The sequence below is a fragment of the Oryctolagus cuniculus genome, chromosome 2, assembly GCF_051225735.1.
Source record: "Oryctolagus cuniculus isolate XC-2025 breed Fujian yellow rabbit chromosome 2, ASM5122573v1, whole genome shotgun sequence".
NCBI classification, from domain to species: Eukaryota; Metazoa; Chordata; class Mammalia; order Lagomorpha; family Leporidae; genus Oryctolagus; species Oryctolagus cuniculus.
The window spans coordinates 83249986-83267898 of NC_142868.1; the positions used below are offsets into that span (position 1 = coordinate 83249986).

The 17913-nt window shown below is 40.2% G+C and overlaps 1 protein-coding gene across 6 annotated transcripts in view; it reads left to right on the forward strand.

Annotated features, from left to right (window-relative positions):
* WRN (WRN RecQ like helicase) overlaps positions 1–17913 on the forward strand; it is a 136722-nt gene that overhangs the window by 95744 nt on the left and 23065 nt on the right. For 2 of the 6 annotated variants that reach the window (XM_089327330.1, XM_089327331.1), the window contains exons 24-30: positions 8327–8497; positions 8575–8669; positions 9145–9232; positions 9856–9929; positions 13608–13683; positions 13917–14029; positions 14859–14973. In XM_089327330.1, the coding sequence (XP_089183456.1) occupies positions 8327–8497; positions 8575–8669; positions 9145–9232; positions 9856–9929; positions 13608–13683; positions 13917–14029; positions 14859–14973 (732 nt within the window). Of the gene's footprint in view, positions 1–8326; positions 8498–8574; positions 8670–9144; positions 9233–9852; positions 9930–13607; positions 13684–13916; positions 14030–14858; positions 14974–17913 lie in introns of all 6 variants that reach the window. The other 4 variants (XM_051834114.3, XM_017339061.4, XM_051834123.3 and 1 more) reach the window with 2 other exon arrangements.

The window sequence follows — 17913 nt, forward strand, 5'->3', positions numbered from 1 at the left end:
CCACTGGGGCCTGCTGGTAGTTTCACCTACCTTTTATAATTTTCAGAGTATCTTTTTTTTTTTTTTTTTTTTTTTGACAGGCAGAGTGGACAGTGAGAGAGAGAGACAGAGAGAAAGGTCTTCCTTTGCCGTTGGTTCACCCTCCAATGGCCACCGCTGCAGCCGGCGCACCGCGCTGATCCTGGCAGGAGCCAGGAGCCAGGTGCTTTTCCTGGTCTCCCATGGGGTGCAGGGCCCAAGCACCTGGGCCATCCTCCACTGCACTCCCTGGCCATAGCAGAGAGCTGGCCTGGAAGAGGGGCAACCGGGACAGAATCCGGCGCCCCAACCGGGACTAGAACCCGGTGTGCCGGCGCCGCAAGGTGGAGGATTAGCCTATTGAGCCACGGCGCCGGCTCTAATTTTCAGAGTATCTAATGGAGAGTTATCCATTTAATTTTCTAGACAAGCTTTTTCATCTGATTGAAATATATTCCTAGAGATAATCATTTGTTCTTTATCTTCTGGTTTCGTTTTGTGCATAGAGAAGCAGCTCCCAATGACTTTTTGAATTCCTGGAGTGGTGCCTGTGAGCTGCTTTGGCCTGCAGCAACTGGCAGAGAAGCAAAAAGCCAACAAACAAACAAAATAACAAAAATAGTTACAATATTTAATAGAGCTATGGGCTTGTTTTGTAATTTAAAAAATTAGGAACTTAAAACATTTGAGTTGCAGTTTATGACTCCCCCATTAGTTATTAATATCTATTCTTGTATAAGGCACTGCATAGTATTTATACAGGATCTGAGGCTGAATTAGATGACACTTGTCTACATGGAAGGAGCTACTTGGGAAGAAGTTAGTTCATGGGACACAGAAAGAGGAATGGACACGTGAACAGACCGATGTTCTGAAGAGAGCACGTGAGAGAGCTTAGAAAGAATTACAACAAAAAGCAGTTGTGATTTTCTCAAAAGTTAGTTTGGATAAATGGCAAGGTTTTTGGTTTCTGTGTGTTCCTCTTAGCAGACACTGGTGCAGAGATTCACTTTCACCAGGAGTTTGTACTTTGGGTTGTATACCCTGACCGGCCAGTGTGCTTCTCCTCACATTCACCCATCAGTTGGAAGAGTTCCACGTTCCATGGTCCATTGCTTGGTGATCATATTTTTCCAACCTGATTTTTTAAAGGAGAAGAAATTAAAAAAAAAAAAGTCTCTTTTTGAAATGTTTTGAAATAGAAATATAGACTCTTACAGCTCAAACTGGCAGAAAGACTATAACACTGTCACCTAATTTTCCTGTAGTTGAAACTGAGTTAAAATGAAAGTTAAATGACCTGGGTTAGGTCGCACCGGTCCTTTGTGTCAGAGTCAGGATGGGCAAGCAGCTTTCTTGACTCCACGTCTGATGCTGTTTCTACTTATTATGTTGTTACATGCCATCTTAAATTTATGTTTTTAGATTGAACAGTTTAGAAATTCTAGCATGAATGTTTGTGGTTGGTTGGTTGGTTGGTAAGGGATGTGTTTATGAAATTGTGCCCTCATTAAAAATCAGTGCCAAATCCCTGTATGGACAGCAGCTTTCTCATCCTGGGCATTTGCACTACCTCAGTGCATATCTAGGAAAATTAAGTCACCGAGCACTTAAGCAATTCGTGGAGGATATGTTGCTTAAAGCAAGGAGTCACTAAACAATTGTTCCTGAAAATCCTTGTCTTCTTTAACTCCGTTTGGTGCACTTTGGATTTCTAGTTAGAATGGAAATATAATTTCTTTTTTAAAAAGGTTTGTTTATTTATTTGAAAGTCACAGTTACACAGAGAGAGAAGGAGAGGCAGAAAGAGAGAGAGAGAGAGGGAGAGAGAGAGAGAGAGAGAGGTCTTCCATCCGATGGTTCACCTCCCAGATGGCTGCAATGTCCGGAGCTGTGTGGATCTGAAGCCAGGAACCAGGAGCTTCTTCCAGGTCTCCCACATGGGTGCAGGGGCCCTTGGTCTTGGGCCTTCTTGTACTGCTTTCCTAGGCCATAGCAGAGAGTGGAATTGGAAGTGGAGCAGCCGGGACTCAAACTGGCGCCCATATGGGATGCCAACACTGCAGGCAGCAGCTTTACCCACTACGCCACAGTGCTGGCCCTGGAAATATAATTTCTCTAAAATGGTCATGCTCTTTATCTTTATCCAAAGTGAAGATACTTGATGCTTTGCTAGGTGGTTGCCATGGTAAAAAAGACATCATACATTTATTCACTTTGTACACAATATTCACATTGATTATTGATCATGAGTGGAAGGAATAGCTACTCCCACAGATTAGGGGAAAAAAAAGTCTCATTGCTTAAAATGTACTAATTCATGCCAGGGTTTTTCTGCTTAGGAAAGGAAAAGCTAGAAGATTAGTTTTTAGTGTTTGGAGAACTAGTAGGTACTAGTTAAGCAACTTAACACCTTTGGTGCTATTGGTTTGCAATCAATCACATCTCAAACTGCAAAGGTAAGCCCCTAGCAGATGTAAAGTAGGATTAGCAATGAATCCAGGGAAAACTAAGTCATAGCTTTTACTCTTCAGTTAAGAAATTCAGATTGACCTTAAAAGATCAGCTGTTGAATAATGAAGAGAAAGTTAACTAGTAAGTCAGGCTTTATCCTGATTACTTAGTCCTCACAATATCCTCAAGAGATAGCAACTGTTATTGTACTCATGTATTAGATGAGGTAGTACAAGAATGGATCAGTTTTAAAACTTTGTGTGTTAAAGTAAACTTATCTGTTAATTCAGTTTCTCCATGAACTTTTCAAAGTACTCTCGTCTTCATCGAAGCACAGTTAAGTAACTTTCCAGAGCTATGACTTGAACCCAGGTAATCTAGCTCACTAGCACCTACACATGTTGTGTATTAGTTTGTGTGTATGTGTGTGTCTGCATATGTAGTAGTCAAAAATTAGAACTGGTAGTCTGGAGGGCTGTCTGGATGCCTGTGCTCTGGTCCTAGCTATAGTACTCCACACAATGGGACTTTGGGCTACCACTTAACTCCAGCCTATTAGGAGAAAACTGAGCATGGATTTAAAAGCATTTTTTTTTGTGGGGCCTGACATTGTGGAATAGTGGGTTAATCCAAAGCATGTGACACCAGCATCCCGTATGGGCGTGGGTTCAAATCCCGGCTGCCCTACTTCCTATCCAGCACCCTGCTAATGTGCCTGTATCCACTTGGGAGGCCTGAATGAAGCTCTTAGCTCCTAGCTTCTGGTTCCTGGCTCCTGGCTTTGACCTGAGCCCCAGCTGTTATGACCATCTGGGAAATGAACTAGTGGATGAAGATCTCTCTCTGCCTTTCCTTCTCTCTGTAACTCTGCCTTTCAGATAAATAACTAAATCCTTTAAAAAAAAAAAAAAACAAACGTATTTTGCACTAAAATCAATATATCTTAATTCCGTTTCTATGAGCTTTTTGAAGTACCCTTTTGTATATGATAAAAGCGTTACAATAGTAAAACATTTACATATCCATCACCTCACAGTTAACCCATCATTTTGTTTTTGTGGCAACAGTAACAAAATTTATTCAGTTAGCAAGAATCTCAAATACAGTAAATTGTATTAGCTATAGTCTTCATGTTGTATAGATCTCCAGGCCTATTTACCTCATATATGTGCTATTTGATTTAGAAATACTACTTAAATCAGCACAAAGCTGGAGTTACCCATAAGCAGGGATTGTCAGTAAAGAGGCCGTGTTGTCCCTGGGTGATTACAGTTCCCTGGATCTTCTTCTGGTAAAGTTTTTGTAGATATCAGCATGATACTAAAATTCACAACTCAGCTATTCGATTTTTTTCATAATTTGTAAAGCACCTTTATTCAAGAAAATTTTTTTATATTTATATTTTTTTCTTTGAAAAGCAGAAAGTAAGAGAGAGAAAGAGAAATATTTCATTTGAGAGAGAGAGAGAGAGAGAGATCATTTCTTCTGCTGGCTCACTTCCCAAATGCCTACAATACCTGGGACTAGGCCACACCAAAGTCAAGAATTAGAAACTCAGTCTGGGTCTCCCACATGGGTAGTATAGGGACAATACCATCACCTGCTACCTCCCAGATAGCACATTAGCAGGAATCTGGCATCGGAAACAGAGCCAGAGCCCAGACCCAGGCAGCCTGATATGGTATGCAAGTGTCCAAATGGCTCTTAACCACTACACCAAATGCCCACCCCCACTTAGTTTAATAAAAATAATTCTATTTTCATTTTTAAGATTTAATAAAGAACATGTTACAGATTTTTTTTTAATAATTATAAAAAGGCACACCATTTCCAAAAAAAAAAAAAACAATAAATCAACAAATAAAGCAGAAATCTGGGAAAATATGAATGGAGGTTGGAAATAGTAACATGGGAGTACAGATATATTTTCTTTTTATTTTCAAATGTTTTAAAAAGTCATTGACCATTGGAAGCCTATGGGGTTTTTGTTTGTTTGTTTTAAGATTTATTTATTTGAAAGGCAGAGTTACAGAGAGGAAGCAAGAGATCTTCGTCCACTGTTTCACTCCCCAAATGGCCGTGAAGCCAGAAGCCAGGAGCTTCATCTAGGTCTGCTTATGGGTACAGAGGCCCAACTACTTGGGTCATCTTCCACTGCTTTCCTAGGCACATTAGCAGGGAGCTGGATTGGAGTTGGAGCAGCTGAAAATTGAACTAGTGCCCATGTGGGATGCTGATGTCTCAGGCAGTGGCTTAACCTGCTACCCCAAAACGCTGGGTCTTGGAAGGGTGTGTGTGTGTGTGTTTTAAGATTTATTTATTTATTTGAAAGAGTTATACAGAGAGAGAGAGAGAGGTCTTCCATCCGCTGGTTCACTCCCCAGTTGGCCAGAACAGCCAGAGCTGTGCCGATCCGAAGCCAGGAGCCAGGAGCTTCTTCTGGGTCTCCCACGAGGGTGCAGGGGCCCAAGGACTTGGGCCATCATCTACTGCTTTTCCAGGCCATAGCAGAGAGCTGGATCAGAAGAGCAGCACTGGTGGTCCCGAATCGGCACCCATATGGGATGCTGCACCACAGGCCAGGTGTTAACCTGCTGCGCCACAGCGCTGGCCCCGGAAGGTAGTGTTTTAAGCCCACTATCTAACATCTGTGTTTCTGGTGAAAACTTACACTGCTTTACCTAATTTTAACTTAGCTTCCTGTTTTTTTTTTTGTTTGTTTTTTTTTTTTTTTAGGATCAACATTCTTTAGGCTGTTTTGCAAATGATATGATTTATTTTTGTTTTCAGTCATGTACTTGGGAAGATTTTCACATATTAAAGCAATATATCTGTTTCTAAATATGCCATTCTTACTCTGTTTTAGAATGGTTCTACTTACTTTTTTAACGTTCTAAAATGATAAACTGTAGCTATAATGTTCTCATCAGTTGAATAAAACCAATATGTTCTCAATAGAGTCTTACAGTTTGTCTGAGTTACGTCTGCTGTAACTCATCCCATATGTTATTTTTTTTAAAGATTTATTTTATTTATTTGAAAGACAGAGTTACAGAGAGAAGTAGAGACAGCGAGAGAGGTCTTCCATCCACTGGTTCATTCCCCAGATGGCCACAACAGCCAGAGCTGCGCCAATCTGAAGCCAGGAGCCAGGAGCTTTTTCCGGGTCTCTCACGTGGGTGCAGGGCCCCAAGGACTTGGGCCATCTTCTACTGCTTTCCCAGGCCATAGCAGAGAGCTGAATTGGAAGAGGAGCAGCTGGGCCTAGAACCAGCGCCCATATGGGATGCTGGTGCTTCAGGCCAGGGCTTTCACGCACTGTGCCACAGTGCCGCCCACCCGCATGTGTTCTTTTAATTGTGATCCCTAGATTTTTATATGCACTAATTATTTTAAGATTTATTTATTTAAAAGTCAAAGTTACACACAGAGAGAGAAGTCTTCCATCTGCTGGTTCACTCCCCAGTTGGCTGCAACAGCCAGAACTGGGCTGATCTGAAGCCAGGAGCTTCCTCTGGGGCTTCCCACATGGGTGCAGGGGCCCAAGGATTTGGGCCATCTTCTTCTGTTTTCCCAGGCCTTTACAGAGAACTGGATTGGAAGTGGAGAAGCCGGGACTTGAACCGGCACCCATATGGGATGCCAGCATTGTAGGTGGCGGCTTTATCCACTATGCCACAGTGCCGGCCCCTAATTATTTTTAAAAAAGATTTACTTATTTATTTGAAAGGCAGAATTAGAGAGAGAGAGGGAGAGATAGAGAAGGGAGAGAGAGAAAGATTTTCCATCTGCTGGTTCACTTCCTAAGTGGCTGCAAAGGCTAGAGCTGGACCAATCTGAAGCCAGGAGCCAGAAGCTTCTCCTAGGTGCAGGGGCCCAAGTACTTGGTAATTTTCCACTGCTTTCCCAGGTGCATTAGCAGGGAGCTGGATTGGAAATGGAGCAGCCAGGACCCTAACCAGCACCCAAATGGGTTGCCAGCATTGCAGGCGGCAGCTTTACCTGCTACGCCACAGCGCTGGCCCCCTGATTATTATTATTATTATTATCTGATTATTATTTAACACTGATTATTAAACCTTCATTAGGGTGTAAGGGAAATATTAAAATATTGTGATTATCATATGCCTGTTTCTAAAATTTTAGACTGCATTTAATATTGAAGGTTTTAGAATACAGTAACCTCTTGACAAATTCAATGGTTGAATGCTTTTGAAACATGAATGTAACCTAGAATACAGTACTTAACATGAGAAAGCTCATAAACACTCTAGCTAATTCAGACAGCAGGAAATATATTGCTGGGTGTTAAATAGCTTATGGTATACTGGACAAGGTTACCCTGTAAGAGAGTCCAGCAAGGGAGCCGCTGCCTCCTCAGTGATCACTCCCCAAATGGCCGCTACAGCTGACGACGTGCTGCGCCGATCCCAAGCCAGGAGCCAGGTGCTTCTCCTGGTCTCCCATGCGGGTGCAGGGCCCAAGCACCTGGGCCATCCTCCACTGCACTCCCTGGCCACAGCAGAGAGCTGGCCTGGAAGAGGGGCAACCGGCACAGAATCTGGCGCCCTGACTGCTGCAGGCTGAGGATTAGCCTAGTGAGCCATGGCTCCAGCCTAGCAGCTGTCTTGATAACTACGCTAACTAACCCTACACTTCCCTGAGCAGGAAGCTGTATAATCAGGAAGGTTCTATTTGTGCTTGCTTTGAGAAACCCCACCCCCCCCTCACCTGCTATAATCTTTATCAACAGAATGGATGTCTCTTGATACTTACGAAGCAAGTAGCTGTATGCTGGGTTCCTTGCTAACCCTTGCTCATAAAAGCAAACACCCTCCATAGTCATGCATGTCGTGGAGCAGCTTTTGGGTCACTTCCTGCTAACATATGTCATGCAAATAATATACCTGATTAACAGAAATTAAATTGCATCTAGAATCCTGGTTGAAGCTGAGTTTGGGAAATAGTGTCTGTGACTTCCCAGATTCTGCATTAGAGAAACACACAGTGGGTGTAAGATTAGAATGAGCCTTGAATTACAATATGCTATATTCACTATTACTATCTTAGAAAAATTTTCTAAAAAGCCCTACTACTGCTATACACCTTTAAATGCATGAAAGAGACAGGTAAGAGGGCAAAATGACTGGAAAAGTATAGAGAATGAAGGTGGGGAGAGTCTTGTGCATTATAGGACAAAAAAATTACATATGACAGAATAACTTCCCCCACATTTCTAGAACTTGATGTCTATGAAGAACCTTCCCTAGGAATTTTTCCTTTACTTTGGAAAAAATATCTCAAAACCATCAACTGGTCAGCCTGTACATGTTTTCCCTGGTGTTGGTAAAGCAGCTAATTAATAAATGGTTAAATAAACATCACAGTAAATTACGAACAAAAACACAGTAAGAACAGACATGCAGTGGAAGCCACCAGTTGTTGCATGGTGCTCACCAATGATTAGCTATGGGTCACATTGCCTTTTACACTCAGTGGCTCTAGTCTTGGCCTGGAGGTTATGGTCACGTTTTCAAACAGTATGTGAGCGTATTAATCACAGGTCTAAACAGCAGAGGTTAAGGATTCCAAACACATACCCAAATGTAAACCTTGGGAAATGCATCTGAATTATGTGTGAAATTTCCTGCCATTATTTACAACACAAAAGGAACTCCCTTTTAATGACACTGATTTGTGAGTTGTCTTTGCAGCATAAGTAGGATGGGTATAAAATTTTTGTAAATCTTTAAAGCTGAAATGTATCGATCTAAAGAACCAGTAAATAAGTAATTATTTTTACTTAGCCTATTTAATTGAGCATTTAAGACACTGATTTTATTCCTAATTTCAGAGTTCTCAGCGTGTGGCAGATAAATATCGCAGTCACAGTTTCTTTGGTATCGGCAAGGATCAAACAGAGAGTTGGTGGAAGGCCTTTTCCCGTCTGCTTATCAATGAGGGATTCTTGGTAGAAGTTCCTGGGTCTAGCAAATTTGTAAAGATTTGCACCCTTACAAAAAAGGTAAGCAGTGGGACAGTCTAGCAGTCTGACCGAATTGTTCTCACTGTACGTGAACAGATTGTTCTTGCCTTCCACAGGGTAGAGTTTGGCTTGATACAGCCCGTGGGGAGTCTCCTCAGAGACTTGTCCTTCCTGCTAGTGACCTGTGTCCAAGGACGTGTCCCCTGCCAAGGTTCGTTTCTCAGTGTTTTCCTTTTAACTTCTGGAAGGCTTGTGTTTCAGTGGTTGACAGCACACTGCGTCACAGGCCTGTTTGTTCCTGCGTGCTTACTGTAGCCAGGTCGGAGACAAGGGGCTGCAGATCACGGGCACTCTCCTGGTTGACAGGAAGCAGCTGGCCAGTCTTTGCCATCAGTGAAAGAAGCAGCGTTGAGATCAATGCTCAGGAGTCCGTAGCCCGTATTTCCTTCTTGGGTGTAGAAGGCGGGAAGGGAAGCATTTGTTTGACCTTTACATGTTATCCATCATGTGTCAGTTTTTACTTTCAAACTTCTTCCTTTTCTGGGAAAAAAAAATCAGTTTAAAAAATTATCAGTTCTAGGAGGTAGGATCTCACCTGCCTGTCTGAGAGAAGGTGGTTATTATGGTTCATGAATTGGATAATAGCATTGTAGCATTTGAGAGCATTTAATTTTCCTGTTTTTCAGTTCTAAAACTGCGTCTTCAGGCAGTGAACATTCCGCTAGTCACATGCCGATTGAATTGACTGCAGAGAAGAAGGTTTGTTTTAAAGAGGTGGTTTTTACTTCATTCCTTATTGACATAACTCCTATTTAAAATGTTTATATTTTAATTTCCCTCTAATTAAGAAAAATGACATGGAATGTGCAGTTTAGAAAGAGAAGTGATATGAGCAGACTAAAATATATGGCAGCTGACTTCTGGGGGTAATAGAAGTATTTGAGAAATTAATGTATTTTGATTCTCTTAAGCCTATTCTGTATTTCATTTGACTTAGAGCTTTTCCATATTTTAATACCTACGGTTGACAAAAAAAACTAAACCCGATTCCTTCATTCCTTCTCCCTCTTATATACACACACACAAACACACACACATACACCATTTCTTACTTTGTTTTGGATCTTAGATAATCATTACTGTGTCTTATAGCATTCTTCTGGTCATTGATTCTCTGTAATTTTGGGATAAGTGGGATATGGGGGGGTATCTTCTAGCTGCCTGTAAAATATTACAGTTGGTCATTCAAGAGCTTGTTTTCATGTGATTTATTTGAGGACTTGGTAGGGGAGAATTGTTATTATGATACTTTGTATTTTATTTTCTTCGTATTTAAAAAAATTTTTTTAAAGAAGCTTCTTATTTTTTAAAATGGACCTTTCTATGTTTAAAAGCAGTATAACTTGGAGAAGATGTATTCTTACAAAGCAGTTGATAAAATTTCTTCTGGGAGTAACATTCCTCCAAAAAGGTAGAGTTCTCAATTTGTGCTTTCCGTGGTTACTTTATCAGCTCCTTTTTCTTTCCAGAAGACAGAGGACTATCAAATGTTGGGCTACTTCATTGGCAAAAGGAAGTTAAAGTTAAAAAAATAAGCCTCCAGTAATATAATTATTAGGGCAGACCTATAAAATGATAGCATTGATATTAATGTAACAGCTGACACGTTTTAACTTTGCCAGGTTCTATGGTAAATGCCATTCGCTTTACATGTAGTATCTCACTTAGTCTTCAAGCCTTCCGTGAGTTAGCTGCTGTCAATCAGTGTGTTCTAAGACTGGTGCACACTTTCTGATGGTTTGCTCACTTGGAATAGTACTGCTTTGGGTCTGAGAAAAATATTTACTATAAAATCAGTTTCATGGTCAAAACAATTTAGTTTTATTCGGATGGGTGGAATGATTACTATGTTTTATGCCAATAAAAAGTTTTAGGAAACATGCAAGACAGTATATCCAGCAAAACCTAAGTGAAGCTTTACCTCATTTCATCCAGCTCCTTCATGGTGCTAAGTACTGCTGTAGTGTTGGGACTCCGTGGAGGATAATACAGATGTGGGCACTGGCCCTCCCAGAGGCTGTCCTCCAGGAGGACCTACAGGGAAGGAAATGGAAGATTACAGTCCTGGGCTATAGCACTTTGGAAACAGTGGAGGCTACAGCACGGCTTCCTGTGAGTGATCCATGAAGCCTAGAAGTTAGTCAGGTGGGGTGTGGGGAAATTTTCTAAGCAGAGGAGTGGCCCACCTGCAAAAACTGGAAAGGAAGAGGGGTGTGTTGTGAGTGAGGGACTCCACAGTATGAGATTCCCTGGCTGGGAGGGAAGCCACGGAATTCAACAGGGATCAGAATATCCCATTCCTTCCAACACTCAGCTTGGCATAGGCAGTCAGGTGTTCAGGAAGGGTTTTAGACAGAACAGGGTCCTGATCAAACTTAAAATGCACAGGAGGTAGTGGCCGATTTTTCTCTAAAGGATCAGATAGCAAATATTTTAGGTATGAGGACTGAAACCTCGCCTCAGTCACAGCGACTCAGTTTTGCTGTTTTAGCTTCAAAGCAGCCACAGAAAATACATAGTTGAATGAGAGTGTTGTGTTCCAGTAACACTTTGTGGACTGAAATTTGAATTTCCTATAATTTAACATGTCATAAAATATTCTGTTGGTATTTTCTTTAAAAGAATTATTTTATTTATTTGAAAGAGTTAGAGAAAGAGAGAGAGAGAGATCCTCCATTCCTCTGATTCACTCCCCGCACTGGCTGGAGCTGAGCCAATTTGAAGCCATGAGCCAGGAGCTTCTTCTGGATCTCCCACATGGGTGCAGGGGCCCAAGGAGTTGAGCCATCTTGCACTGCTTTCCCAGGCCATAGCATAGAGCTGGATTGGAAGAGGAGCAGCCGGGACTCCAACCGGTGGCCACATGGGATGCCAGAGTCCAAAACAGACGGATCTGACCCATGAGCTCTCATGTGCCAGTCCTTGATGGATCACCCCAGCCATGGAGGGAGTGGATAGGAGAGTTGGAGTTGTTGTGGAGACACAAGCAAGGAGACTCTCACAGTAGACTGGGAAGAGACGACGGTAGCCTGGTTGAAGAAAGTGGCAGAGGGCCTGGAGAGAAATAGATTTGTGGGGCCGGTGCCGTGGCGCAGTAGGTTAATCCTCCGCCTGCGGTGCCGGCATCCCATATGGGTGCTGGGTTCTAGTTCAGGCTACTCCTTTTCAATCCAGCTCTCTGCTATGGCCTGGGAAAGCAGTAGAAGATGGCCCAAGTCCTTGGGCACCTGCACCCACATGGGAGACTGGGAAGAAGCTCCTGGCTCCTCGCTTCTGCCGGTGCAGCTCTGGCCGTTGTGGCCATCTGGGGAGGGAACCAATGGAAGGAAGACCTTTCTGTCTCTCTCTCACTGTCTAACTCTGCCTGTCAAAAAATAATAATAATAATAATATATGTCCATGGTTTAAAAAGTCAATTGGTGCTTAAAAGCTTATAATGAACAAAGTATACCAAAACCTACCTTGTTTTCTTCTAATACAAAGAAGTACCCTGAAATCTTCCAGCTGGTATCTCTGGTGTTTGCCTCCATGTTACTAAATAATGTGCTTAGACTGTCATCTTTTTGGCCTCCTAGCTTTGAAAAGTTTCTGTTGATTTCCTATTGTGGTAGATTGCCTTCCTCATTCCCCCCAACATAAGTATATTAGAGGTTTTGGTTGTAGTAATAATTTGTTTTTACGTTATTATAACCACACAAATGTTATCCTACTATATGTACTACTGTGTTACTGTGGCCACTACCGCCTTTATTTTTCCTGGTGTTAATATTTTCTTTAAAATACTTTTTGCTTGGCTTTCACATCTCTTTCACTCATTTTTCTTTTCCTCTATTTCATTCTCTTGTTCTTTGTTTACTTTCCTGGAGAGGTCCTTGACTCTTTCTCTCTTCCTGTGGGTTGAACATCTAGTGCTCAAATTTTTGATTTCGAAGAATTCCTTCTTATTCTCTTCTTGTTTCCTTACAGGTATTTATCTGTTTCTTGTTTGATGGATACAGAATCTCTGACTCCCCTCATTGTAGTTACTTTGAACTTCTCTTCTGTGCACTTAGAATAGACTTCATTGGCGGCACATTTTTTATTAGACTTTTTCTGCATGTATTTCTTCCTCAGAGATATGTTACCCAGAATATTGCCAGTATATATGATATAAAATTTCTTTGTGAAATACTTCAAAATACCATTTTGCATTAGCATAAATATATGTATAAATACCAAACTAAAAGTTAATATATCATTTAAGGCCAATTTATACTTTCCTTGATTGATCTGGTATTGCTAATTCTTTGAACTGGATCATCAGATTCAGGTCGACTTGTTTTAGGATTTAACAATTCTGAAAATGAAATCTTACTTTATAGTTTGTGAATTCTTGCAACAGAGAAATTGATGGGCGTTTCTTAAATTCCAAATGTGTTTGCCCACCTGTCCTCAAGAAGCAGGGATATATTTGAATTTGGCATCTTTTATATAAGCTGTTCTTGTACAATTCCATTTTCATACCTTTTATCAGTGAGAAATGCCTCTTGTAGAAGTCGATTTTCTGTGTAGTTTGCCAAATGCTGCTTTTCATGCTATGCTGTTTACTAATTGGATGCTTTCTCTCACTCTTTAAAAGAGTCAAAAACTAAATTACTTCTTTTGCCTTAGATTTGATTTCGAAAAAAATTCTGAATAATTTGATTAATCCCTTGCAGATGTTCCCCACCAACCAAAAACTGTGACATCACAGCAGGACTCATAGATTTTATCAGTGTTGGTTACCGGAAGTATCTTCTGTGTGAATGACAGCATTTTCTTTTAGAGTATTTGGGTGGGGAGGAAGATGGGACAAACATTCCTCTTAATCACACTTAAATTGTGATGAATTCAAATTGCATTTTTAACTTTACTGTTATAATGACCATAGTATTTGATCCAGAATGTTTACAATCTGGGCTGTTGTTACTTAGGTAATAAATTGCTGTGCTAGTATTGTAAAGAAAAAATGTTCACACTGACTTGGAAAAATACCCTTATTTGATGGTGAAATAAAAAGTAAACTAGGAGAAAAAGCCATTCATTATATATTCTCTCTTAAATATTTTAGTATCATGCTGCAGTCACCGGGAAAATCTTACAGTTTCTCAGAACCTGTTATTTCGGCCCAAGAGCAAGAGACTCAGGTAAGGCTTTTTTTTTTAAAAGGTTAGGTTATGTGAGGATAGTGACTATTCTTCTATGCATGCTTACAGTTCTGCTGCCTGTATTTTAAAATTGCTCTTTAAGGGTATGAGATGCAGCTCAGTTTATTTTCATCTTAAGGAAAAATGTAGTATCTGAAGCTCTGAAAATAAAGCCTGGATTTTTCAAAGCACTTTTTTTTTTTTAAAGTGTTTCTTTGTTTTTTTTTGTTCAGACTGTGTTATATGGCAAATTAGTAGAAGCAAGACAGAAACATGCCAATAAGATGGATGTTCCTCCAGCTATTCTGGCAACAAATAAGATACTGATAGATATGGCCAAAATGAGGTAAACTCTCCATTTGTATATGTTCTGACTTACTGTTCTTGAAGATTGATTTGTAAAATATGTTGTTAAGTGATAATGTGACCATGGCATCAACCGGCACAACATTTTTATGAGGTGCCAAGCAGTATTTCAGTACTTGTGTGCAGTGTGAACTGATGGAATCAGGCAGTTAGCATTTCCCCTTCCTTGGCTTTGCCTTTCTGGTGGAGACTGCCAGCTCCTCTCTTCCCGTTCTTTATACAGTGCACACAGTGCGTTGCGAACTCCAGTCGCCCACTGTGCTGTGTAGAACTGGAACCTAGTACTTCTACTAACTGTCTTGGCAGCCACAGTCCAGCCTCCTTTTGACCCTCCCCTCGCTCTGCTAGTCACTATGTTACGTTCAGATCAACTCTTCTGTTGTTGTCGTTGTTTTTAGCTTCCATGTGTGAGAGAGAACCTGTGATATTTCTCTTTCTGCGTCTGGCTCATTTCATTTAACATAATGCCCTCCAATTCTGTCCATTTTGCTGCAAGTGCCAGGATTTCATTCTTTTTTTTATGGCCAAGTAACATTCCATTGTGTATATTCACCACATTTTCTGTGTCCATTCATGTCAGTGGACACTTAAATTGATTCTGTATCTTGAGAACACCAAATCTTTAAATGGTGGAAAGAAAAGGAAGAAACTACAATATATGTAACTACCTATATTATACAATATTTTTGGTTGTTGGGAGCAAATATACATTTACTTAGCATTAATATGAAGCTGAAGATCATATTGGTGAATGGTACCATTTCAGTGGCTTTTTAAACTGTTTTTCATCTTTTTTTTTTTTATGACAGACCAACGACAGTTGAAAATGTGAAAAGGATTGATGGTGTTTCTGAAGGCAAAGCTGCTATGTTGGCCCCTCTGTTGGAAGTCATCAAACACTTCTGCCAAGTAAACAGTGTTGAGGTAAAATACTGTGGTTGTCAGGAGCTCTTACAAATCAGAGATGAGGCAAAAGAGAAGTGCGCCAAAGGATGGGCATGGAATCTTTATTTATACATTCGGAATAGATAAAATGACTGCTAGTTTCTTTGGGTTAGAATTATGCATGGATCGTTCTAAAATTGAAACTGTTTTTATTAAAGAAATAAGTTAATAAGCTTTAATGTTTATTGAACTAGGTCTTTTTCTTTACTGCTTTTGCTAAGCTTTTAATACATTTACTTAAAATTTTGAGGTAACTCTCATTATACAAATCATAAGTTGTAAGTATTAGACTATAGATGGGTATTAAACCCAGTCATAACACCATTTAAGAAAAATACGTGGGGGCCGGCATTGTGGCATAACAGGTTAAGCTGCTGCCTGTAGTGCCAGCACCCCACATGGGTACCAGTTTCAGTCCCAGCGGCTCCACTTCCAATCCAGCTCCTGATAATGTGCCTGGGAAAGCAGCAGAAGATGGCTCAACACCTTGGGCCCCTGCACACATGTGGGAAATCTGGGTGAAGTTCCTGGTTCCTGACTTTGGCCTGGCTGAGTCCCAGCCTTTGCAGCCATTTGGAGAGTGAACCAGTGGATGGAAGACCTCTTTCTGTGTGTGTGTGTGTGTGTGTGTTTGTGTGTCTGTAACTTTACTTTTCAAATAAATAAAAAATAAATTTTAAAAATATGCTGATATCACTTTATATAAATATAGTTTTATGAAAATGATGTTTTAAAAGTATCTTTTCCCTCTGAATTATACTGGCAAAATTCCTAAAGATTTTAGTAGTTATAAGACAGAATGATTATATCATTTGTAAATGTGTAACTGAAGGGTTTTGGAATATCCAAAACTTGGCAAAATAATCTAGAGTAATAATCTTAAGATGGTAGGGCTAGCATAAGCTAAAGTCTAATCAAATAATAATCTATATAGATAGAAGATGGAACAGAGAGTGTTCATATAAATAGGGAACATATGAAAAGGAAAGACATAGGACAAAAGCAGGCAGAGCTAACCCAAGCACAGTTCAGGTGAGAAGACCCTTTGGCTAACTAGATTTGAATATTGTAATTTCATTGGCAAGTGGAATGCCTCAACCTTACTTTGTTATAAGAGAGACTACCCAAGACACGATCAGAAATTCCTTTGCTGTAGTCCACGCTTGCTAAACACGATTGTAGTGTGCCAGCTTTCCACAAAATTCTCATGTAGAACAGAAGCTAGCGACACTTTTTAGTTGTATGCCTCACTAAAAATTGTGTTTATATCTGTACACATGCACATAAGTCAAGTTCGCAGAGATGACAGTGCAAATCCACTCCCCTGAACACAACTCTTCTGTAACATCATACTTTCATGATTGCAAGGACGATACTAAAGCCCTGGCCTTGTCCCCAGCATGCACTAAACAGTATAGAAACTGGCCTGAGCAGCCAGCGTGGCCTTCCCAGAAAATACCTATTCTGTCTTGGTGCATGCTTTCTAAAACTGCAAACTGCTGTGATTCTGAAGCTTTGAAACAAACATAAACATACAGAATCTCACAGTGTTTTTAGAACTATGTGCTTAGCACACCAAACCTCCACTGTTGGGCATGCTCTTATTTAGTTGAAATTGTCTTTTATGTTGATGCAAAGACAAGCTCTGAGATGCTTCCATTTATAAGATGAAATCTTCAGAAATATTTGGAAAGCAAATTGTACTGCCTTGGGTCAGATAATACAAATGCTAAAATTAGGCGTTGTATATATAACAAAGTCAAATAGAAACAATCTTACTAAGCCATAAACCAATATTTAACTAATATGATTCTTATTGAAGTTCCTAAATGACAGGATATAGAAGCAAATTTATTTCCCACAGAAAAGCTCATAAATATTTTTCATTAAGTATGTATATATAATACAGTAGGTCACAATGATTAATAACCTTATCAAAGTGATAACCAATATTAATCATCAAGAGACCAGGCTCTTTAAATTATTAAACTAGTTTGTTACAAGTTCCATTATGACTGCAGCATGCTATTTTAATCTGCTTTTTGTGTGTAGTTAAAAAAAATAGTTGTTGGGGCCAGTGTTATGGTATAATGGGTTGAGTCACCACCTATGACTCTGGTATTCCATGTGGGCACCAGTTTCAGTGCCTGCTGCTCCACTTCTGATACAGTTCCCTGCTAGTGTGCCTGGGAGGACAGTAGAAGATGGCCCAAGTGATTTGGCCCCTGACATCCACTTAAGAGACCTGGGCAGGGTTCCAGGCTCCTAGTTTTGGCCTGACCCAACCCTGGTCATTGCCTCCATTTAGGGAGTGAACCCGTGGATGGGAGATCTCTCTCTCTCTCTCTCTCTCTCTCTCTCTCCTCCGCTCTTTCTGGCTTTCTCTCTCTCTCTCTCTCCCTCTCTCTCTTCCACTCTTTCTGACTCTCTCTCTCTCTCTCCCTCTCTCTCCTGTGCTCTTTCTGGCTCTCTCTCTCTCTCTCTGTCAAATAAATGAATTAATTAGTCTTTTATAAAAAAAAAAGTTGTCCATCTCTTTACCTTTCACTCAAATTTATAAAATTTTCAACATTCTTATTTTAATTTTATTTTTTAAGCCCTCTGTATTTCTTTTAAACATCTGTTAAGGGACTAAATTTAAAATTTTGACATAATGCTAAAATTTAGAGTTGTAGTTATATATATATATATATGTATATATATATATATAAATGTAAATATGTTGTGCTAGATTTCCTTATGCAACATTTGCGAAATTTATGGTTATAGTATATAAATTTGAATATTGTTTCTGTTTGTTTGCTTGTTCTTTATGCACTTCCAGGGGAATAGGGGAGTGATTTAGAAACAGTAGGTCACATTACAGCATCATTTTTGTTCCTCCTTATTGCTTAAAGAGAAGGCTAGGAAATGTTTGCT